The sequence below is a fragment of the Antedon mediterranea genome, chromosome 2 (genome assembly GCF_964355755.1).
Source record: "Antedon mediterranea chromosome 2, ecAntMedi1.1, whole genome shotgun sequence".
In the NCBI taxonomy this organism is placed as follows: Eukaryota; Metazoa; Echinodermata; class Crinoidea; order Comatulida; family Antedonidae; genus Antedon; species Antedon mediterranea.
In genome coordinates, this window is record NC_092671.1 from 6,011,910 (window position 1) to 6,039,262 (window position 27,353).

A 27,353-nucleotide genomic window follows, 5' to 3' on the forward strand; every position below is an offset into this window, starting at 1 on the left:
TTTTTAATAGGGTGGTCCTAAAATAAGAGTTTAAGTGTACTGTACTAATTACAAGTTCATTTTATTAAGAATTGATTGATTTGAATTTTTTATTTATGCTCAAATATTTTCAATTGAATTTTAAATTATGTTTGATTGAAATAAAAAAATATTTTATTTTTGAATTTTTAAAACTACACTTGTATATATTATTGAGGAATAAATGAATACAATAATTAATTCCTTCATTTATATTAACTGTGAATAATCATTTAAATTACATTAGAACAGATCAATCTTTCTAAAATTATTATTTCGATTAAACTGTTTTAAAAAAGCATGTACATGCGATTAATTTGAGCTCCTTGAGGCATAGACAGGGATTCTGTTTCAATCCTACATGCTCTACCCAATTTCACAACTTGACCTATATAACATGACCTTTGTATCGTCGTCAGATGTGTACGGGCAGCACTTGCAGGCTGGATGGCCTTGACTCAGTTTTAGCGATTCCGCGGTACTCTACACACTGTTTCCTCCCGCCCACTTTAATTAATACCAAAGCTATCTTATTAAGCGATTCCTTTCATATGTTCATTAGTTGATAAAACTGGTTGCAGAGCTGGTTATAATTTGATTACATCTGATCATTCAAACTTGTGTTGATTATGTGTATATAGTATGCTGAATGCACAATATACATTTCATTGATTAACCTTTCATACATGAATAAACATTCAAGCAAATGTTGACCTTGATAAAATTTTAAAAAAAACATTTAATATTAAAAACTACATAATATTAGCATTATGATATTGTTGCTATACTGTACTGGTTGTGGCTATGGAAAATGGAAGGGGCATGTATTGGGTAAGTCAGCAGTGTCCATGGTTTGCCTCCATGCTACTGCAGTACCATACCATACTACTATCTAATTTTATACTTTCGTCCACTTATTATGACAGATCCATGTTACTAATTTTGCAAGAAATTACTACACATTTGTGAAGGAAATTTACCTTGGTGTGGATTGTTTATTATACTCGCTATGCATACAGTATGACTGATATGCTTGAGTATCACCTATTTCCTAATTTATGCTAGATATGGGCACAAGACAACTTCTCCCTCCCATGAAACGTGTTGCCAAATTTTTGTATTCAGACCCCCACCCCCACCCCCTGGGACTATACCTGGTCGTAGTAGTAGTAGTAGTAGTTTAGTAATTTAATTAATATCTAATGAATAATATTAGATGATTATTATAATAATATATCATTTTAATGGACAAAAATAGTAATTCAACAAAAGTGAATAAAAAATAAATAAAACATAGTACGGTACCAGTAAGCATACAAAATATATCTTGAACTGTAAAAGTACATACCCATTTAATTATATAATACATAACATGATCTGATAACCATACTTGTTACACTTATTCTGAGCAAGTATATTCTTTTAAACATGAATTTTAAACTCATTAATTTTGATATCCGCATGTTTATTTTATTGGCAGACTTTCAAGTTTACTCCGTTTGAAAAAAATATAATTCTAATATATTCAGTTCATTTAATATATTTTGATTTATTAAAACATACTCAAGGTTTTATATTGTTACATACTTAACCACCTTTATGGTTTAAAATAAATCATTCTGGTAAGTATATCATCTCCTAATTGAATTTAAATGATTTCCTATAATGAAAAAAAAAAATTCATTTTTTTAGAATGGTACGATCAGTTCAACTTTATTTTTCAACTTCTGTCTAATCACTTTCACTCCCTATTAATAATACATTTCGCTTCTCATTCTTAATCCTTTTCTCTTCTCACTGGTTTTTGTCCCCATTAATAATCCCTTTTAATAATAATCCCCTTTTCCAAATTGTACTACTTTTCCCTCCTTACTCTCTTTCTTCAGTAACTATTCCCTCTTAAGCTCTGTCTACTACACTATCAAACTTTATGTGACATATGATGTGCCCATATATGGACATGATGATGTCATATCATTGCCATATTTGGGCACATCAAATTGTTTTTGTCAAACTAGTTTGATAGTGTAAACAGAGCTTTAGAAACTAGAAGAATAGACCACATTTTGGGATATGTAATAATATAATATAATTCATAATTTATGTACAAAACTATAAAAAAATAAACCTAATAAATCATCATGTGATGCATTGTGAGTTTATCACATTTTTAATTGCTTTATGCAATAGTTGATAGTGTTTTATATCTAAAAATGTCTGAATTAATGTTTAAAATGTAGACATAGACTACATCTGGAATGGAGTCTATGAACTACAGTATGTAAAACATGAATACTAATTGGTATTCTTTGTATTTCATCTGGTGGCCATTATAATTTCTTAAAATGGACCTGAAATGGATTTTCGATTTTTTTCATTTTAGAATAATGTTTTGGGGGCTATTAGGTGTTGCTAGAATATATATTGTTACAAAATATAAATTGGCCCTTTTGGGGAAAGCCCCATTTGAAAATAAAAAAAAATTCGCGGGTGACGTCACTTTGCGAATATATTCCTATCCCTCCAATGGACAATTTGCAGTTTTTTGGCTATAACTCTTGAAATCTATGGAGTATTTTCTAAAAAATGCTTGTGCATTCGCAGAAACGTATTTAGAATTTTTTTAGATAAAATTATTACCGTATAAACGGTTATTCATCGAGTAAATGACAATTTAAAATCTTAAAATCAACGGTTTTTTTCTGGCAATACCGAAGTTGGCCTGGCAACGTTGTCCGGGATACAGCTCCGTGCGCAATGATGCGTATCCATATTTTCCGTTCGTGTATTTTGTATCGTTCGTAATTTATACTGCTAAAATGTGTTAGTTTCTTTAGTTTTTAGTTTAGCAGAATTAAATTAGTAATATGAGATGATAATTTATTTGTCACGAATCAGGCAGTTCGAAAACGAATTTTATTCATATTTTACTTTGGCTTGACAATGAGCGCAGCAAGTTGTTGATATAAACGGAGCCTCGCCGCATGATGTGGGTGTGGTGGATCGACTCCGCGCACTGGATTGGGGGCCTAGGCCTAGTAAAGGTTTGGGAGGTAGGCCTTCTAAATTCGGGTTTTAGAACAAACGAAGTACATTTTAGGGACCTATATTTCAACAACAATAGATATTGAATAAATTAGTATTAGTGTCAACGCTTCGCGTATCTTTCCAGCCAGGCCGTCGATCATTCACTGACTATCGGGCGGCATACACGCTCTCGATATCATCGTGTGTATATGTGACGTCGTGAATATAGAGGCTTCCGACGGCCGTTGAAATAGAATATTGCAATGGCGTGAGTAATTTTCGCTAATTTACCATGGTATCTTAAAATTTCGTTTTTACTCAAAATACTACACATTTTGTTTTTATTTGTATGGGTTTGTGTTAATTTGATACATTTAAATAACATGTGTGAATTTCTTGAAAATCGAAATTCCATTTCAGGTCCATTTTAACAACCCATTTATATAAGTTGTTTTGAATTTGTTTCATATTTTATCACTGAAAAAAAAAAGATCTGACCCTACAATAATAGTTTGATAAATTCTCAATATCCTAAATTACATTATTATTATTGATAATGATTTATTTTTTCAAATATCATACAATACAAGCCAGTCACTTTCCAATAATAGCTTTAATAACAAAGATTCTTTATGATTATTATTATGTTTCAGAATAGCAATCATATTTTCTTATATTTCCTATCCAATTTGTTTCAATTATCTGTGTATCTCGATCAGTAATTCGTCGGCAGAAATTAAACTTGACATTCTAGATAAAAGAAAAAAGCGATTGGTCTCTAATTAGCAAGGCTCGTTTTACAATGTGGTTGGCTGGCTATAAAACATCACAGTATGCGACAATCTCCACGCTGGTGTTTTTAACAGCATGAGTGAACATGGCCTTGCCACATGCCTACATGCCATACACAGATTTTTTTATATATAATGATTGGTTCACGATAAATGGAGTTATTTTACGCATGTACGGTTCTGTGTTCTGCGAGCATACACACATCGAGACCAGTTGTGTAAATACAAGAGTAAATTGATGTAGATTTCGTGACAGTAACTGTTTTTATATTAGTTTCTACTTCTTAGTGCACTAAATTATTGACTGAACTCTTATTTTCGATATACAATTAATTTGAATTTAATTTGTAATCGTATATTAATAAAACTGGCAATTAATGTTTAAGAAATTATCAATTATTTTCTTCAATTACTGAGGAGATAAAAGCAATCTACCGCTTGGATAATATTTGCGATTAAAGAGTTATAAAGATACATATATTAATTAATTAGCAGAATGTACGGTTAGTAGAAACTAAGTAGTAAATATTAAAGCATGTCCTGCGTTGGATTAACCACTTAATTTATATGCGAAGAGGAAAGAGTGTTGTCTACGATGAGAGGTGTGATATTTTTTAAAACTTGGTCGTGTTTGTCTATGAGATGAACAACAAATGTGGTGTGAGTACAGTTATGTGTGAGTATTTGTACTCTGCATTTATATTTGTTGGTGGATTTGACAGTTTTGATTTGAAAAGTGCAGTTCAACTGATTTAATTCCTATGCATGTATATAGTTGCACACCACCTTCTGTGCAATGGAGCGTGACTCACATAGACCGGTGCGCATAGATAATGAGAAACAAGGGTGGTGAAGTGATTGGTGATACAAGGCTAATGAGATTCAGTTGACCTTTATTTGACCTTGTGGCCATTCAAGGCCAGCTAGTACTCATGTAAGGAATCAGTGTGGAGTTAGCTATTTCGGTGTGAAGCCCAATGCTAAATATCTCTGCAGCATTAATAAGTATAGCCACCACTCTGGAGGGCACAAGGCCTGTGTAGTGTAAGTCATTTCCGCCAATCCGTGCGTCCTTGTAAACTGTCTGGAAAGTACGTTGCCTGCTGATATAGTACCCGGTGCAGAATATTGGAGTTCGCCTTCAGGGGCTTGTAACGTTGTGCTTGAACTTGGCATAAGGTGTACTTTTATTTTCGCGTGTGCTGTACATAAGGAACTCATGGACTACTCTCATGGCTTCACGCAAGTTTATACATCAGGTACGTTTAGATTTTTTTTTTCATGTCTTAGATTCTGCGGTGTATGTTGTACGTCTAAATTGTGACAACTTAATACTAGCATATCAGTGTGTTCCAGTTCTTTGCGACCCTTGGTAATGCCGTATTAGGAGATTCTTTTCGCATCAAAAACTGTCAGAATAAATAACATTTTACTGTTATTTGACAGCTGTACATTTAATGTGGATAAAATGATAAATATCAAAGATTACATTGATAAAATTATTGAAATATAAGATAAAAAGATGTTTTTGAGTTTGATTCGACATACAGTCATTATTTTAATTACGAGTAGAATAATAGTAGTAATTCTATGGTTATTGAAAAAAATATTTTGTTAAAAAATTATGCATACAAAAGAGTATAATAATACCAACCTATGAAAGTAAAAATTAAAAACATATTACATTAAAAACAAACAGGAAACATGCCAAAACTTATTAAATCAAATCTATATTTAGAAACAGTATTATTGGATTGTGATATCTTTTATACAGTATAAATGTACAAAAACAAAACAGACATATTTAAATATTTCATTTAATTATATCTATATGTCATGTTATGTCATCTTTTCTAGCATATTATAAATTTCCAACTATTTTAAAAAATGAAAATATAACAATCAAATAAACAAAACAAATAACAAATCTGTTTATCAAAAAATACTCGTTAAAATTCAAATTATGATGTATTTTGTGCAATTCTGTTTTTCAAAAGTAGATGTTTAGTCTTAGAGGTTCCAAACACGATGTTAAGAGTCGTACATAAGTGGTGTTGGAGATTTATCGAGATGATGGACATTTTAAAAGATTGTTAGATTGAATCATAAGGATCTCTCGAACATAGGATGTCTACGAATAATTTTATATTTTTGCCTCTGGAGAGTAGAAGATATGGTAATAGAAAGGTTTATAACCAAATTAACATACTTAAGTTTTCTGCTTAAATCTGTTAATGTAATGTAGTTTTTTTTCCCCATCGATCAAAACATTTTAAAAAGTTTAAAGGTGGATTTTATATCAACAACCGTAATGTTTACTTTTTATATCACAGAAATGTACACAATATGAAAATGTACAATGATTGACAAGTTTTTTTTAGTATGTTTGATTGACCTTTGAAATGGCATTGCTTATTTTAACTTTGGTTTAAATTTATATATAACTTATTTTAATTAGTTAATTTTGACAGTTGTATAAACAGTAACTCCAGAGAATGAAATCTTTTTCGGTGATGAATTAATGAGCGAAATTTATTATAAATTCTAATTTACATTTTTATTACAATTGTTAACTAGGCAATTTATTAAATATTATGAATGAACAAAAATGATGTAATATCTAGTAGGCAATTTATTAGATATTATGAATGACAAAAATATGTAATATTTAGTAGACAATTTATTAAATATTAATTAAGTTTATAATGGAAATACATAATTTCTTTAAAGAAATAGTTAATTTCTACATAGGATTGTTTGAAAATTATGAATATTGTTAACCTATATAATTTTCAAACAATCCTAACAATATTCATAAAATCTTATACATTGTCATCATGACGTATTTATAAAAAGCATTTAAATTATTTCTAAATAAAACTAGAATTCTTTAAAATGAAAAGAAATTGTTTATTAAAACCACTTGTAAGGAAGAATTTCCAATCTGTTTAGAACAGCATACAAGCTATAGCGGTCAGTTGATTGTAGATTCCATTATTGTTCACTGCTTCTGCACTTTACAATTTCCAAATTCAATACGCTTCTAATTCTCTGAACAAAAAAATCTTGAACAACAAAGATTGAAATTTGTTTTGGTTGACTGCTGCTTTTATTAAACAAAATAATTTTCTTAAACCCTAACACAGACATACAGTCCACTCACATACAAAATCCTAATCTCATATACAAGTGTTTGCTATTATTTTTATATCTAACATAATATTCGCCAACTAATTCCAAGTCATGCCATATTCAAAACTAATATTCTAGAGATTTTGCGTGTAATACATATCGTTTGATCTCTGTTTCACCCGCGTTATGTAAATCCAAATATGTTTTCATATTTAGCAGATACGCTAAGCTACGTATTCTTAAAATATTGTTTTCATTTGATTTTACATACAAATGAATGGATTTTCAAAACAGGTGCCTTTAGAACATTATTGGTATGCAAAGGATACTGTGTATGCTATGGAATTATGTTTAAACTTTTTTTGTTTTGTTAGGGCTTAATAACATGATCCTTTCATTGGCTTTGTTCACTTCAAGGTTCACAAAAAGGAAGGAAAACATAACATAATGTTATTCAAAAAGAAAAAAAGATTAATTGGCTTGGTAAAAATTATCTATAACCTGACTATGAACAGTTTTAGAATCGGAATTATTGGTTTGAAATCGCTTGACCGTTTTAAGAATTTAAATCCTATTTAGAATTCAATTACTGGCCATCATCTTTATGTCCAACATCTGTTCTGTTTTATCTGTTCTACATCATATTCCTCATTAAATTAAATATGGTGTAATACCTTTTTAAAATATACTATTAATATATACCATCTTCATACCAATATAACCTCATACAGCATTCCGAACATTCTGAAATAATTTAAATTACATTTTTTGCAAATTGAAAACAAGACAAAAACAGTATTGGTTTTCTATTAAACCTATCATGTCCTCCATATTCCATATTCCATGTCCTCCATATTCCATGTCCTCCATATTCCATGTCCTCCATATTCCATATTCCATGTCCCCCATATTCCATATTCCATGTCCTCCATATTCCATATTCCATGTCCTCCATATTCCATATTTCATTTCCTCCATATTCCATATTCCATGTCCCCCATATTCCATATTCCATATTCCATGTCCTCCATATTCCATGTCCTCTATATTCCACACAAGCCAATACATTTCTTTTCTTTCTTTTCAATACATTTAATTTAAAAATACTCCGAACATGCAGCTTACATTAATTTTTTTAAACAGCATTTAAAATGTTAAAAATATGCAGTTAAATATGTATATATAAATAGAAAACTCTGTTTCAAAGAATTGAGTTTAGGATAATGTAAGAATTAGGACAATTGATGTCTAGACTGAGCATAAATGATTTATGTGCGCATTGTGGTCATTTAGTTTTTTTATGTAGCATTCATGGTTTGTTTTTCAGTTTGTATTCTGTATGAACTGTGTTTGACCATATCACTCATTAATATATGTACAAAATGTAAGATTAGATATGTGATTATTATACACATTTGGCATCTGATATTCTACACAGCCATAGGCTCATTTTGGTTATGTGTCCACAATATATTTGGTCAGAATATCTCTCGTTTTGAAAGGAATTGGATTGCATGGACGACATATATTAATTGGTAATAAATCCATGTGAATAGTAGAAATTTATAAGTCCTTTTGAAATAGGAATAGTTAACTGGTCTGTTATACTATCACCTTCCCATCTGTCTGTCCATTTATAGTTTTTTTCCTTAAAGTATGAAATTGTATACATACAGTAGTTTCATGTTGTATCCATCCATCTACGTCTTGTATGTATTATACATTTCTTTCTCATTTTTCCATTGGTCCTATATTATATATAGTTTACTATATAATACTTAGAACCCAAATTAAGGGGAAAACTTCAGAACTCAACAAAGTGTCTTCTGCTTTGGCTATTGACATTATATTTGTCACTGTTCATTTCATAGGGATGTCTCAAAAGATAGATTCCGCAATGGAGGGGTTCTACTCTAAAGCACTTAATTTACATTACTAAACCACTGAATTGGTGTAGTTTATTCTTTTAAAAACAATTATATTCCAGAATAAAAATATATCTTTAACATTTTTGTCAAGGTCTTTGTGTGTGTGAGGTAATATTCTGAGTATTGGTATTTGTATGCTAATTTCTACCGCAATTATATAATAAAGAAATGTTGAACATCAGCATGGTATAAACAACACGGTAATTTAATTTCTTTGAAAATCTGTGTTTAACACACATGCTGTTGTTTCTAGATGTATGAAGCATGTAAGTAGCATTATACCGTAAATGATCAAATAAACTCATTTGAATAGGCATGTCTCTCAATAGAAAACAAATAGTATATAATATTGTTGAGAATATCAAAAGTTTAGATATAATTTATAAAAACATTGATTTTTTCTTTAATGATCTGCCATAAACAATGTCAAAAATGTGAATCATATCAACCCTTTTAAGGTCAAAAGTTAATCAATGACAGGCACGTTTTAATGAAAGTAATATTTCCAGTAGTGTAATTATAAAGGCAATATCAGATATTTTAATTTCAAACAACATTGACAATGTTCAATTCTAAATACAGTGATATCAAAGTCATACCCATAACATTAATGTTAAATTATAAACATGAAGATTAAAGCCCCATTCCCTACGTTTTTTAGATCTAATTTAAGATCACAAACTATATTTAATGTAAAAATAATACTATATGGTCCTATTGCGATAACTTTTTTCGTCTTTAAACGGTTAAAAATGTGAAAAATAAATCGATTTTAATAATTATAGCGGCCCGCTATAAATCCCAAAATGCATTGCGCGCGGATTGATATTGTTGTTTTTCACCTGTAATTCGCCCACTTTTCGATCGATCGTGAAGCCAAAACAAATGGAAGACTCCTAACTTTTCAGCGAAAATACCGGGTTTTCCCCAATTTGTATCAACGCAGTCTGGCAAAAATAGAAAGACAATTAATGTAGCAACTATACAACGTCAGGCTAGGTATATAGCTAGCGTACGATGTTCGTACGTTACCGATGTTTACCAGCTAGGCCTACAAAACTAAGCCTAGCTAGGCTAGGCCTGAGACCGTCCACGAGAGGTCGATCGCCGCGAGCTACTTAGGTAGTGCATTGTTTCTCACTTTTTATCATAATTTACCATAAAACGTACATTTAAGACAAGGAATGACATGGTTTAATGTTTTTAAAATGATATATATGTATTATTTTCCAAAAAACGTCCAAAATTGCAGGGAAGGGGTCTTTAAATTTTTCCGGTTAAGATGACACATTTTGTTTTAAGTTTCTGCTTCGTGTCATTAATCATTGTACCAAATAGCTCTTTAGGGATCTCCAATCTCTTGACGACAGCTTTTGATAAGAGCATGTATGTGCATGAGAGAGATGCTACCTTCGAGACTATCTTACAATGTTTCGTGATTCAGTCTTCTGTGTCACGTTTAATCTTGGTTGAAGTCGTCGTGTCAAATAGCTAGCTCACCTTCTAAACCGTTTTAATATCAGCTTTGTGGAGATCTGAAGGTGATCGATTGAATAATATGAGAAAAAAGACAGATAAATGATTGAAGATTTTTTTTAAAGAATTTTATAGACCTAATGCCTGTGTATTGACAAACCTATCATGTGTGTTAAATAACTACTGATTTTAATTACATATTTGACTTTTAAACATTAACATATTTTTTTTAAATCACCTTTTTTTTATACTTAAGCTTGTGGAAGAAATATTTTAATTGAAAAGACTTTAAAACAACATTTAGAAGTGTTGATTGATGATTAAATTATTTTTTCCAAAAAATTGGGTCGAACAAACAACTTTTTCAGGCTTAATATGGAACTATTATAGCACTGAAGTAGGGTCATGTCATATCCTAATCTATTTGCCGTTCTATATAATTTGATCATATCAAAAAGATAGTCATCTATTGACTCTTGAAAGAAGATTGTTCTTTATTTTATTTTTAAAACTTTGATAATATCTATTTTCGACGCCCATTAATCTTCATGCTTCTGCGTGATATTTATCAGTTTTCCAGATCAGTTGTTTTTAAAGTTCGACCTTTATTTTTCAAATTCGAAAAGTTGAACTTGGATTCCGGCTTAGTGAAATGATGCCTTGTAGAGTAATAAAGAAAGATCAACTCCTGGCGTGAGTGGGTATGTGAATTTAGTGGGACATCGTCGATGTATAATATGGTTGGCTTGACTAGAGTCTTATTGCAGACTAGCCTAGCTGGAGACGGCAATACTTCTCCTAACCTTGATGTCACCCTTGGTTTTCCGCATACCGCTATCGCAGCGAGTTATCTACATGAGAATAAAGAAAACTGTTATGAATAAAAATCATTTTAAGGCTAATGTTATTTCTAAAATAACTTTTTATTTATAATATTTTTGACCTTCGTTAATGATGTCAACGAGTATGCTTACAATACTTAGTGAAAAAAGATTTCAAACTGTGTTAATTTAAAGTAGAATTTTTATTTATAAAACAATAAATTGGGATAACAATACCATTGACAATAATGCTATTCTTTTCCCTGATTATTCCATAGTTCAATAGTACAAATAATTCAATGACAATTGGGTGCACATAAAGAAAATGTATTTCGAATTGTTAAAATAATGATCTAGTTATATTTATCAATCATCTTTAAAAATAAATACAAAAGGTTCATTCTTATTTAAGTTTCAGTTTTGTGTTTTGAAATATTTACTCCATGGTAAAAGTTAATGTGATGTAATCTTCATATTTAATCGTTAGCATTCAAAAGAACTATTAAATTGACCCCATGTAGTGAGTGGTTTATTGATTGATGTGATGACCACTATATACCATTCTATCCTGGTGATTGTACTATGTACTTTTGTTTATTTAATTATCCAACTTGGTTAATTATTTAACACAAATTACTTGCACGTTCAAATTACTAGGAAACCTATTTTGTCAGTACATCCAAGAAAATAAAATATGCTATAATAAATTATATTAAGCATTGTCATTTTTTCAGTAATTTGCCTTTGAAATTAATATATTATTATATACATTCACTGTACAGGTATTTACAATAATTTAATTTAGCATTCACAGATATGATTATTATTATATTCGACCCAGATAAAAATTGGTACCGGTATCTATAAAATAATATTAGAATATGGAAAAGAATAATCCATTGTGGAAAAGAATTATCCATTGTGGTAAAGATTTGAGTTTTCAATAAGTTTTTTCAATAAAGTACTCACCCATTTACGAGTAGCACCTCATATTCTACACTGTTTTAAAATCATCTATTTAGAACTTTCTTTCCAGCCCCTTTATTTAAGTTCATATTACCAAGTCCTTCATTGATATTGATTCACCTATACATGAGTACCACCTATCCTACTCTGGTGTAAACAGCTCCTTAATTCAACTTACATAAGTACTACAGTACCTATCCTACTCTGGTGTAAACAGCTCCTTAATTCAACTTACATAAGTACTACAGTACCTATCCTACTCTGGTGTAAACAGCTCCTTAATTCAACTTACATAAGTACTACAGTACCTATCCTACTCTGGTGTAAACAGCTCCTTAATTCAACTTACATAAGTACTACAGTACCTATCCTACTCTGGTGTAAACAGCTCCTTAATTCAACTTACATAAGTACTACAGTACCTATCCTACTCTGGTGTAAACAGGTCCTTAATTCAACTTACATAAAAGTACTACAGTACCTATCCTACTCTGGTGTAAACAGGTCCTTAATTCAACTTACATAAAAGTACTACAGTACCTATCCTACTCTGGTGTAAACAGCTCCTTAATTCAACTTACATAAAAGTACTACAGTACCTATCCTACTCTGGTGTAAACAGCTCATTGATCTCAAGACTTCCTTGAACTTGACAATTTTCCAGTCACATTATTTGCATTCACCCATATCATGTCAACCTTGGTTCTACATTGTGATTTATGGTATACAAGGTGATACTTATTTATTTGTTGACATTTTCTGTAACCACAACCACAAATTGTAACCTAATCATAATTCCCTGGTTGCATAATACCCTATGGATGAAACCAAGATGAGAGTGATATTATGGAACTTTAAGGATGACACCAGGATGGGTATATTTGTAATTTTAATATACCGTATAAAGGGAATTATTAATCTTAGAACGTAGTACTATAGGTAGAAATTAAGCTGGGATGAATAAAATATGACATTTTGTTTTTGCACATCATTTGGAAGTGACCACCTACAAGGTTGTATGGTATCTCTTGTTAATGATTAAAAAAATGCCACACAGCAATATATTATTTTTCGTCCTATTTATAGTAAGTTTTCATCGCTAGTTCCTGGACCTGAGGGTATTACAAGTAATTCAAAATCAACAACACATCTACATTTACATTATTATGAATATTCAGAAACAACCCGTACTGCATAACTACAGGGTAGTATTGAATACCACTACAGGGTAACCATAGTTTTACTGAACGTTTCCTTGTATCATGTTTATGCAAATTAACGCAACACCTATCAATAAATGCAAACATACTATGTACTGTTTACACACACACACAAGACACAGTATCAATTTGATTACCATGTTTATGTACAATCAGTTTAACCATTTCCTTGAGCCTGCTACTTTGTGGCTTTTAATTGGCTAACTGGTGACCACAACAAGTGTGTCTGAGGAAATGTTGACATTCCCATAATAATAAGTAATGTGTCTTCCTATCTAGGCTGGGTTTAATAATGCCAAACTGTACACTAATGGCCAGTATAACCTATTAAATTATTTTATATAAATTTGGCCTATTTGTTTCTTCTGTTATGTCAAATAATTTTTGACCTACAATATTAAAACTTTATTGTAGAATTTAATGGACTACAACATTTGAAAGATATCTATCATTTACTATACTAAATAATAATAATATTCATAAATAAAGCTAAATAATTTTCAGAAATATACTGTAAAGTAGGCTTAGTTTTTTAGTTATGTAAATTTGGTATCGTTTCTCAACAGATTCAGATTTTTAAAAGTAAATTTCAAAAAATATTTTTTCTGTTATGGATCTAAACCTGTGTCATTGATATTCCTTTAAATCTTTTAGTGTTTATCAAAATTTCAATTATTTTATCTCTTACCATTTTCATAAATTTAATTTCTTATGTATCTCTGTATCTGTATTTAAACAAATTTTTTTCAGAAAACATTTTCATTATCAATAATTTTTCCATCAATACCTTTAATTTATTCCTGGATTTAATGATATGAACATCTTACAACAACTCCATTAGTCACTTTAAATAATTTTTTCTGAAAATATTTTCATCGTCAACTCCATTAGCCACTGAATATAGAATGTATGTTATCTTATGTATGAGGATTAACTTAACAAGACTTAATACGATATTTTCATACTAAACATTATATGTTTTTAATCTACTCCACTATAAAGCCATTTCTTTTCCTGTCTTAAATTGACGTAAATGTTATTTTTCATGTATTCATACTCAGATTATGAAGAGAAATGTTAAATTTAAGATTCGATTAAAAAATGAATAATTAAGATTAAATTATTCAATATCCTAATAGAATTTATAATAATTAGCATACAAATTAATCAAATTTAAAAAAAATTATCTTCTATATTGCATAAGAAAATCTCACCTTGATATTAATCGATATCACTCAATCATTCAATTATTAGTAATTCATTCAATCTTATCAGGTAAAGTAAGGTAATCATTTGATCTATAATCGATTGATTGATTGATCAATCATCAATTAAACTATCCATCTATTCTTCATTCATTTACCCATTCATTCAATTTTTCAACATTATATTGTGTCATTCAATCATTCAAATAGAAATAAACAATAGACAATTTTTCTATAGGCCTACTCATAAATTGTTATTACTACTTATAACATAAATGATTCTTTAGTGGATATTATAAATGTAATATAATTGGTTTATTAAAAATTCTCATATCCAATTAAAAAACCTTGTCTGTCCCTCACAGTTTGTGTGCAAAATTTAAACTGAGTGATGAAATAAAAACTTATTTAAAGATGATAAAAAAGAAGGGTGTGTGATGTGTGTGTTCATAGGCTGTGTGTCTATCCAAAAATATATGTTAAACCTTAAAAAGTTTTCCTCTTTTTCTTCAACATTAAACTAGAAATAACACCATTAAGTTTGTAAAGAAAAAAGCAATCTGGTTTTACAAAACATCTACAAAGAAATTAGAAATTAGAAAAATATGAAAGTAATCATTATAACAATACACTGCTGGAGCGTGGAAATCCAATTGTTACGTTTCAATGATCTTAATCAGGCTTTACTTTCGAATGAGTGCACGCTATGGCGGGCTTTATTAGGTTTGGAAGCGCAATGAAAACACTGATGGAGAATATTGCGTGAGTTTGCACATTGTGATTGTCGGAATTGGTTCTAAGACTTGGGCAACTATTGATCATGATTGCATACCTACCATGATTAAGGTATTATAATATATGGTTAACAAAACAATTGGTAAAGGTGAACAAAGAAAACAGTGGCTGGTTAGAATTGAAACATGTGATTTGTGTTGATGTGTACTAGTAGTAATGTGTGTTTTGGACATAAAACATTAAAACTAAACATCACTTATGCAAACATTACACATACATACATGGAATGTTTATTTTTATTATTTTAAAAACTTTATTTTGTCACTAAATGTATTTTTTTTCTAGATGCAAAGTTAGAATTATTATGATTTGTTGGTAAAATGTTAAACAATTAATGCTTGCGAAAATACATCTAACATTTATAATTGCGACAATTCCATTGATGATCAAAAAGGTATTGTAGTCTGAAATTTGCTAAATAAATGGGTTTTAAAATTAATTTTAAATGAGTGGTGAAAGAGAGTATAATTTCTCTTAAAATATAGCGTTTTGGAAAGAAAACAAATCCATTAAAAAAAATATTTAAAAAAATTGATATGCATGTGCTGTCAATAATTTTACTGTTAAGTTTAGAATTGATATTTATTATTTATAATTTACATAAAAATTGACTTCATTCATAAAATATAGTGCATTATTAAAGTATACAATAACTGTTATTTAAGGTTTAGACATAACCTTCACATAGTAGTTACATAAATAAGTTCACAAAATAATAAATCAATTTCTATAACAAAGATTGCATTTCTGTTGCCTATTTTACCACAAGTTGTACTTGACCCTAGTCAGCGCTTTTTCTGAATAGTATTTATAACAAGTATAGAATATGTTTTTATTGGCACGGCATATCAGTAATATATTGAACAATTGTTGTGATGAAAGGCGTTCACGTCGATTGAACAAGCTTTGTGTCCATCAGGTTTCACCGTCAATTGATACAGGAAAGTGTGCGCACTAATTGTGCAATATCCTTCTACGTTTTGAAAGGATTTATACGCAGTCTGTAATCTTAGATGATGTATTGTAAATTTAAAACCTGTCTAGAAAAATTCTAATTCTAAGCATTACACATCGGTACAAGATCAAAATATTTTTGAAATTGTAAATCGTAATTATGTTTTCATCGGCTTGTATTCGAAAGATTTTAATAAAAGGAATTGATTTCAGTACAAAAATATAACATACTGTTCGTCTGTATGAAGCAGTGCCTTCTCCTTTACCCCCCCCCCCTGCCCTTTTTCCTCTCATTCTTCTTTCCCCCCTCCCCTTTTTCATGGAATGAGGATAAAGTCACTAACATTTAGAGTCGGCCTATATCATTTGTAAGAATGTTTATACTGTACTCTTGTTCATGAAAAAAGCTTTTTGATAATGAAAATGTTACAATGGAAAGGAAAATAATAGATAATCCATTTGTTTAAAATCAGAATACTGAATAAATATTTATTTTAAATGTATTTAGTAGAATAACAAAATGCCTTTACTTTACGATTTATGCAGTATTTTGGGCGATGACCAAGATCCCAATGATTCCACCCATTTTGTACTATTTCCAAAGTTAAAGTTGAAATCAGCTAGGGCCATACCAGAAATTATTACAAAATTCTGTAAAGCCAAAAATAAAATGCTTTGTGGGTCACGTGTTTAGCTAGAAAATTATGTAAACAACATGTGTAAAGATAAAGAAATAAAAAATTAAAAACATTTTTTTCAATTTTTTTTTCAAATATTGTACACAATACACATATGTATCCATAAAGTTCAGCGCCATTCAGGTCATACAGTAAAAAACACCCAGACAATTTCTGTCAATATTTTCCCGATAACAAGCAATAATACTTGACTTTAGATTCACTGGTATGGTAATTTAATCATGTTTTTCTATCTACAGTCTGTAGTGAGATATTCTAAAAAAAAAATTGTTTATAAGAATTTTCTATGAAACATGGAATGACAAATTCAACTTTTTGGTGAAGTATTATGTACTAAAACTAGAGAGTCAACTACATGGATTATTTATAGAATAGCATTGATACGCTCAACATGTGGGTAATGCGGTGTGTGACTGAATAGGGGCCACGATTTCAACTGGCATATCCGATTGACCGATTACGGAAGCACCCACTAGTGGTCCCTCTCTAAAGGTAGATCGCTGTTGTTTAAAACTGCTATGACTGGACCATATTAAATATTCTTTTATCAACATAGTCTTGGACAGTTGTAGGTACAAGTCCTTGGTGTGTCGAGCGTAATCAGCAATGATGGTCGAACCAACTAGCCACTGCCGGAAGAAGCCAGTCGTGGCGTTAATTTACCTGTTAATTGCAACTGAAAAGCTACACGATGAATTACATGATTTTAAAGACTATCCCAGCTGTAATCTTTTGTGTTCAATACTTTGTAATTGAACACGACAGTTTATTCAACATTATGACAGTTTAAAATATTCAATAGAACATCCTGCTTAAGGTAGTTGAATCAGAGAGGTTAGGAACTGACAATCAACGCAGTAATTAAAACGAAAACGCCCTCCGTTGACAGATGGCTGACAACTGTCGTCAAACCACATCAGGGGGGTCAAACGATCAATAAATTGGGGCTTACGCAGATCATTAGGGAATTTAGGATTTAACTGATGACGTGAACAAAATCATTTGTATTAAATCTATTTTAGACTTTGTATAGTAAATATTCCACAAGTCGGATTGTGTGCTCAGTTTAATAAGGCTTCCTATTTTTTAAATCGACATTAGTGTGTATTGTAGTGTACAATATATAGTAACAAATCTCATTTACATACATGTGTGACCCAACAGTTCATACTTCGGGTTGTTACTAATGATACTATCAATATCATGTTCTACTTTGTTTCTGATGAGTCACAAACAAGTAAACATAGCATCAAGGATCATTTTTTATGGCATGATATTCACAAAACTTCCTAAAACCAATGGTATTTGTAACAACAGACCATTTTAATGTTTGTAATCATGAGATACATGTTGTGTTCATTTAACAATACAAATATAGAGCAAATGTTAATCTGTAAAAGGTCCAAATAGCTAAACAAATCCAGATGAAAATACTTTATTATGACAAGAGAGCATTTTAATGCTTTTATGAAATACATTTTGTGTTCATCTAATAATAAAAAATGTATTGAGTAAATGTAAATCAGTAAAAAAGTTCCAAATAGTTAAAAATCCAGATGAAAATACTCTATTATGACAACAGAGCATTTTCAATTTCATGCTTGTATGAAATACATTTTGTGTAGAGTAAAAATTAAAATATGTAGAGTAAATATGAATCGGTAAAAGGTGCAAATAGTTACAAATTGTAGGGGAAAGTACTCTAATATGACAGCATTTAATTGCTTGTATGTAATACATTTTGTGTTGAGTAAAAAATAAAAATATGTAAGTAAATGTGAATCGGTAAATTGTAGTGGAAAGTATGATATATTTATTCGACTGATAAACTTTTAAACTTTTCAACTAAGTGAGAGGGAGTGCAGTGATTAACGCAATCAGTGTTTAGCCACAATGTTTTTTGGTACACCCTATATCAGAGGTCATGTAAGAGATATGTGAGGATTAACAAATCATCAGTCACAGATCCTCTCACATAAAAAGTATACTTAAACTTTCCAGTACACCAAATTAGAGGTCAAACACGAGAGGAGATTAGTGGCTCATTGGTATAATGGCACTTGTGAGGAAGTGGTCTTAAATTTGACATTTGGCTTGTACTTGTCAAATGCCTTTACCTATAATTGTAACCTGTTGCAATTTTTACTGATTATAAATTTTATATGAAATGAAAATTTATTTCCTTAAAAAATTATGTTTATGACAAGTTTTTACCCAAATTTATCATTTATTTAATTACCACTGTTATTTACTAGGATTTGGACTTTCATAAGTCATAAGTGTATTATTATTGTTATTGCAAATATATTGCAGCGGGATAAAACCACTCCCCCCTTTACAGTAGAACTCCTCCTTTGGGACATCCATATTCAGGGGACATCCCTATTTAAGTGGATACTTTACCATGAAATGATCGAGAGTGATGTATGGTTTTAACCCAACCTTAGAAGCACCCCCTGAACAGTTAAAGACATTTTATTTCAACCAATGTTATGACAGTGTGTGTAGAAATTATAAGATGTAACATAGAAAGCTTATTATAGAAATATGCACTATAAGTATAAACTGTTAATAGAGAGGTTTCGCAATCTTACGAATACGATAACGAAAACGGATACGTCACGCACACATATTCGTTTTCGTAAGCCATAAAAAAATCTGTTTCGCATGGCAACGAAATATTGAGGCGCGTCCAAAATATGACTGCGGTAAATTTGAGCGAAGCGCAGGTAGGTGTTGCTTGGTGCTTGGCTGCCTAGGCCTAGCGTAACATCAAAGCGAGTGAGGACTTCTATTTATCAAAATTGACTTGAATAAATCTATAATTATATTATAATCATGAACCATTCCTGATTCAAATGCAAAATGTGCAAAATAGATAAAAAAACTATACTCGTTTCATAGTTATGAATATGACTGGTGATATTTGTCAACACGAATACGCTTTACGAATATGAAATGGGGATCAGCTCAAAAGTTTCACAAATGTATGACGTATCCCTTTTCGTTATCGTATTCGTAAGGTTGCGAAACCTCCCTATTGAAAAGACACAAGGTATTCTACAGTGTTTCCAGCATTCAGGATAGGGTTTATATTGAAGTCAGTACAGCAATTGTGATTGAATGTCATCCCACTTTCCATTCAAAATACACAGCTCACCTACTTACGCTGTAAAGTTTAAACATTGCGTGCTGCATTATAGTACACTCATGTTTGTTTAAGGATTTACTGAAAGTTGTAAGCAATTGGGAAAAAAATGAAATGCTTGCACAACTTGGCTCTGGCTATGCAAACAGGAAGAACAGAAATCTAGTTTTGTTTGACCTTATCGTGGTCAGATCCAAATTGTTATTCAAAAAGGAAAGCTTATTTCGGTTGCACTGTAGTATAAGTCAACCTTCGTAGTATCGCTAAAAATAAACTTTTGACACGCTAACAATGTATGGTGAGACAATACATTTATATATTATAGCATACATTTCCATTTTAAATTATTTTTCTAGATTATTCTTTAGAGAAAACAAAACTTTTTAACAATTTCTTCTTATTTTCATCTAAAAATACATTACATATCCAAAGATTGTTCCTGTTAATCTACTATTTGATTCATGCCATTGTTTATTAGTTGTATTCATTAATTGATTATAAATATGTATTTAGGTACTGGTATACATACATTTTAAATATCTTATTTGTATCTGTCTACGAAATAGCATTGCGCATCTGAAATATGATTTTAACTGTCAAAATACGTCAAAAATATATAGAAGCTATCACCCCTCGGTTGTGATGGTTATCAGAAATTAAACTCATCATGTTACATAATTATGATATTTGTTTGATTTTTTTTTTATTGAACAAAAGTGAAATATAAAATGAATGATACCCATTGTATCTTTGAACTTTTGAGTCATCTCATTTGAAATCGTATTTTCTTAATTCCCAATTGTATATTTTATATAAATTTCCATTCAAATGCAAACACGCTTTTTTATGAATGGTTCAACTTTAGTGCATCAGCACATAATAAAGAAACGAGGGATCTATTAATGTTTAATTCTCCTTTTGTTTTTCTTTGTTTCACCGTAAACACATAAAGGAAAGAAACGGCTCCATCGTATAGTAAAAATTTGCATATCTGCTAAAAGATCTATTTGTGAACCATAAATTGATAGATTTATCATTATCGGTTGAGATGCTTCATACAAAGCGTAATGATAATGTCCATCGAGTCAAATTCAAATACAGTTGTACATGACATTCAACATGATCAGTCTGTTCCACGATAAATCTAGGGTTAGTACGATTGATAATCATTTAAGTACGCTAAATTAATTTTGAAAAAACATCCTGCATATAAAGGACTTTTTTCGTACGTTGTCGTTTATCCTTTTAGAGTTAAACTCGTAATCGTAGACATTTTTAGAGTCAACAGAACATTCAAAGTTTGACGTCCTTCTCAAAGTATGATGTTTACGTTGTAACTAATCTAATAGGTACTCCTGGCGATTTCCATCATTTTGTTTGGTTGTCTGTTGTTGCGTCTAAAAATAAAACCAAATTATTGATTAGCTTACTCAAATCTATCGTAGCATTAGTAGCAATACATTTAAAATGTAATTAAATTCTCCAAACTCTCTTTTTTTTGGTGTTTTTTTAGCTACAGTAGTATTAGGGAAGTCAATAATTAAGCCTGATTACAATTAAATGTATATACAGTACTTCTAGCGATAGTTCCCGTCTTCGACGAGGAGACTTGCTGATTAACAAACTCATGTTATAACTTGAACATTTTAATTTTATTAAATTTATTTATTAACATTTTTTGTATCGATTATACACTATTTAACTACCAATTCAATGGTCTAGTCTTTAAACAAACAGGTCGAAGTTGGTGTGAACCGCAGATGGCATAATGGCTTAACCTTTGTCCATTCATTCCTCTATTTGTCCACTTGATTTATTGGACATTTGGATCAAATTTCTAACCAGTAGCCTTCATTATTCTGACCATTATACTGAGATAATGAAGCGAATGACTTTTTTCTTTTGACGCAAGATTCAAGCAAGATGTTGCAATTTCCTTTGAAGAGTTCATTTATACCTGGCAAGGTTAGCCAAATTAGTTATATAATTGATCCTGTGTTATAATTATTATTAGACAAAATTTATGGTAAGATAAATGTATAGAATACTTCCTTTCCATGCTGCCTTATTCTTCTTAGTATTTAGTAGTACTTCCCAGACTTCACAGCTTAGTGTACATTGGGAATTGTTCTTATCTTCAACCCGGGTCTTTCTTTATGACAGTTTCCGCAATCCCTTCAAATATTTAACTATCATTTTCTAGCGCAACCCCTTGATCGGTTCTGTATAAATATGTGAAATGAAAATTTTAAAAATAGATAAAATGTCATCAACCACTATACAATTGTATATATTTATTTGTTTCAAAATTAAATGTATCATTGTCTGATAAGCAAATTATAACTTTAGATTTTGATGAATTTGTCAAATAAACTTTAAAATCTTTACGTCAATCTGTCGACACCGTTAAAGTATTTTCATAACATATAAATAGTGTTTTTGATAAAATGTTTTTTAATTTGGTTTTAATTAGTCAATCTACACTGTTGCGTAATACAAGATATTTTGAACACACCTTGATATGTTTATTATGTTTAATTGCCATTCACACTTCATAAAAATTCATAGGGTTTTTTTTTCAATGTTATTTTGTCTAAGTGGCTTGTCTCGTTTATCAATTAGAATGCTTTAACAAACTTCATTTCAAAGAACTTAAATCACTATGTGTACTTTCTTGTTTTTTAACTAATTTTTTATTTTTTTTATTTTTTAAGTACTTTATACGATGCTTTCTATTTTTAAAGTTTTCTTTTAAAAAGTTTTTGCATGAAATCTCAAAATACGCTCCTTCGTCTTGCCTTTTTGTTTTTGTTTTTTTGCTTGGTAGAGGGAAGATCAATTTCTATGTAATTGTAGAAATTGAATCTGTTGAACTCATCAATCTTGCTCATATGAATCATTAGTGCCACTCTGGTATGATGGGTGATCAACATGCTAGGGGTTTGGTTCAGACCTTGGATGCGTCATAGAGGATTTTGCACCAAACCAAAAATGTTAAGAAATAATCGCTTGTTTTGCTCTTATTAAGAGCACTTAAAGTAAAACTTAAATAAAAACATCCATAGATCTACTTCATAATAATGTCTATACATCACTATTATTAATGAATGTAAGTAGGAATATCACATAGTGATTGAGGTGTTGTGTACATTCAAGGACAATGTCTGTTATGAAGATGAAATCTAGGATTGATTGCTAAAAAGTTTCCAGTCAAACATACTACCTCTGATTGTGCACGTTTCTGATACATTAATAAACACATTATGGTGTTTATGTCAAACATAACGGTTTATGCGTTTATACATCAGCGTTACGCATGAACCATTCCCGTAAGCTCTCGCTCACGTTGGCCGTCTCCGAGGTGAGATTCTGTAATGTGTTTTGCAGAAAATATAAGTTTATCCCTTTTTATTAGAAAATACGAGAGCAGTTTTGCAATGATGAATCGCAAAGCGCACGCCAAGCATTTCTGAATGTCAAGGTGAAAGCTGTTAAGTAATTCTGATGTAGGCAAATAGATTACTAGATTAATGTATTTTATGTAATGGAAGTCTGCTTCTAGTCTCTCATTGGATTATTCTATCTATTTTTGTGTTATTGTTATGCTCGGTACTTTTAACATTGTACATCAGAAATAAATATAAATTGGAATTTCCTATGAATGTAAATTTGTTAAATTAAAGTCTTTTAAATTATCATTATTAATTGTTAAATTTGATATTCATATTGTTTGTTAAAAAATATATTTTTGGAAGAAAAAATATGTTTGATAGGACAGATAAAACCCCTTAAAGTGAACTTTTTTGTAATATTAAATTAACCATTATTAGATTAAAGTCTTTTAAATTATTATTAGTTGTTGAATTTGATATTCATATTTTTGTTACAAATTATGTTTTTGGAAGAAGAAAATATGTTTGATAGCGCAGATAAAAAACCTTTCTGTCTCAAATTGAACTTTGTAATATTAAATAATTTCCTTGTTATTTAAGAGGTTTGGATTCATCACCTGTCAGAAGTTGTCAAGAGAAAGTAAAACAATGAGGTCACCCAATAGTACATCAAAAGGGTCGTACCAAATCTTATAAAATGTATCACTTCAAGTTCAATTCAGATTTTATACAAAAAAATGTAATTCATTAATCATCGGTCAATTTAGTATTTTTCTGTTTAAATTCTGTTAGGAAAGTAGTGATCCTGTATCCTGTATGAAATGTATCGAAACCAGTGATATAATTGGCAAACTAACTACTCGCCATATATTGTAGTTGTTGTCTTATGACTACACATGCTTAGATTGTTTTTATTAGAATTGTTAGTGATATTTCAAATTTAGTACGATTATTTTAAAATTCAACATAAAAAGTGAATTATTTATGAACAAAATACCAGATAGATGCCAACTTTGGCATGTATATAAAGGGAAGCCATGTCAGTACCTTAGTCATACTTGATTTTTTAAATAAAATTGTTGTTGACAAATTTATTCTCCTGTGGCGTTTTGACCTGGTACAAAAGGTCCATGTTTTAATTGCATACTGTCATCGTGTTTTTATTTAATATAATTTTGTTTTAAAATCTTTACATGAATTAAAACAATATATATTGACAGATGACAATTGTAATTGCCACCAAATAAATTTGACGTTTGTCATAACATTTTCTAATGAATCATTTTATACATGTTTGCGACTTATTTATGTAAGGGAGGTTTTTTTTAGTTTTTGAACTTGGAATTGTATTTTTTCTAAAAGATTAACTGCTGAATTTTTTTAATATCTGTCAAAAAAACTTCACAATAGTGTGCATGTCACAAGAGGGCAGTATACTTTTTCTTGCAATAAACATTTTTCTACCAACACACACAGAGAAAAATTAAGAAAACTAAATTATTTTAAATTATTTATTCGACAACAAAAATGTCCTGAAGTAAGCCACCATATCATGATATGTCTAGGACCCAGAAGAACTTAAATACATAGAATTATTTATCAATATATGATATACATTTAAAAACATATACAACTGGTTTTGACACTCTGTAATGATAACAAATTAAGTTTAACTTAGAGGAGAAGATTATATTCCCCTTTCTAACAAAATACATTTTATAAAAAATATCTGCAGTACTCCCAATGATTGATTATAGTTTTGTTGCTTGTAAATAGTTTAATTTAGTAAACTATGTTTTCATTTTAAAATTTCCTGTTTTGTTTCTGTACTACACCGATTTTTTTGTGAGTGCAAGTGTAAATAAAGTACAGAAATATAATAATAATATAATATTATTTTATTATATTATATAAATAATGAATTTTTGTATACATTATGGAATGAATAAAGATGGGAGAGACCCATAAAAGATTTAAAAAAATAAAGTACAGAAATATTTACTTTAGTGCAGTGTCCACGATCACAATGAATACGTTGTAGTAAAAAAAAAAAAAAACTCTGTATCACTAAATGTCATAATCATTCAGTTAATTTGTTTTTCTCAACAACTTTTCCCAAATGATTTTAAATGACCTGTCTAAAACTTGAACATTCCTGCAATCTACATTTTGATTGCCTTTCATAGTCGTTTACTTTGCGCAGCAGCGCTATAACGCGCTAATAAGGATTACCAGTCTCCTGCCAATGTCGTAACTGACGGCGAACTTGCAATCTCTCATCTATTTTAATTGTATATTGCTTCAATTTTATGAGTATAGTCATTGTATAACAATTCCTAGATTGCCGTACTCCGATCCTTAGAGAAAATAAGTTTAACCCTTAACTTAATTTTATTTGAAATAATAGTTGTTAAATTGTTTTTGAACCAATGTCAATTGAAACGCTATCAACTAAGTCAATATTTTTCTTTTTAAACATATACTAAATTGGGGCGCCATCTACCCAGCTACCCCTAAGGGATTAGCGTCATTGTCATTGATAATCTGGTCATTCACCCCCTTCCTAAGATAGGAATACCTCTATCCATACAAATTGGGTCAATGGGTGAATAACCTCAAGTTTATATAGTCACTGAATATTAGATTTTCTGTTTTATTTCTCAGTAGACAATTATATTCCAAAATGTGTGTTTACACAGTGCATATTTTCAAGGTCATGATAATGTCATTGATGTTCAATTGCATGATAAAATGTTTGTTCTGCTTTAATAAACTTCTTGTTATTATTGATATATCTCTTATTTTTTAGTACTTTTAAGTTTAGGTTTATTTAATTATATTTAGAAAACTGTAATTTCTCATAATTTTCATATAATATTTGAAATTTCTTATAAATACTATAGAGGGAGACAAACATATACAATTTTATATATTTTTAGATAATATTAATTTATTCATATAATTATAGTATAGTTTATAGTTAATGAATATTTTGTTTTTAACGCTGTGTACTCTTACTATGGCAAATGATGTATTGAAGATTTAAATTTATTGATTTAAATTTATTGAAAATCCTGTATTGCAGTCTACTGCATTTTAATTGGGTATGTCAAGACATGGTCAAGGTTATCATTATCAATAGAGCTGTTTTATGGTGTTTACTAATACTATGATTGGTACATTTGTTATGTTTTCATACAACATAAAATGTGGTAATTAAACCTCAAGAACTCAAACATTACGGTCAATTAATTTACCACAGAGTTTTTAAAAGAACTATTTTTGTTGATTGATGCCATTGATTAAATGAACATTGAGTTTTGTTTTGTGTGTTTTTTAAAAAGCATATTAAAGAGTAGGTACAGTTTGTTGAAATTTCTATGTTTAATGATAATATAAAAAAACGAATGAATAAATGAAAACGGAACCCAAGAAAAGAAAAACATAATAGCCTTTTATACATCTTATTTTTAAGCTTGTTATTACTATTCTATACTAAAAGTGAATAAGATTTATTTATAGTGTTTGAATGAATCATTTATGCCTCAAAGAATTTGCCTTGCTGTTTTGTTTTCTTCTGCTTGTTTTTATTCAGTCGCCTTGAGTTGACTGTTATAGTTTTATTTGACTATTGTATACCAATCTCTCTGCTTCCTTTTTAAATCGGAAGTGGTTTTCAGCGCACGAAAGGAACTAGATTATTGGTCTTAACAGTTCTGTGAATTGAATTATCTGTGAATTAATTTTTGATTTTACATAGAATTATTACCATCTTCCATATG

The 27,353-nt window shown here is 30.0% G+C and overlaps 1 protein-coding gene across 3 annotated transcripts in view; it reads left to right on the forward strand.

Moving 5' to 3' along the window:
* LOC140040175 (oxysterols receptor LXR-alpha-like) overlaps positions 1–27,353 on the forward strand; it is an 84,165-nt gene that overhangs the window by 30,685 nt on the left and 26,127 nt on the right. Inside the window, exon 1 of one of the 3 annotated variants that reach the window (XM_072085898.1) lies at positions 4,069–5,095. The exons of the other annotated variants lie outside the window; for them this stretch is intronic. Coding sequence (XP_071941999.1) covers positions 5,056–5,095 — 40 coding nt within the window. The 5' untranslated portion in view covers positions 4,069–5,055. Of the gene's footprint in view, positions 1–4,068; positions 5,096–27,353 lie in introns of those variants that run through there. 3 annotated transcript variants of the gene reach the window in all.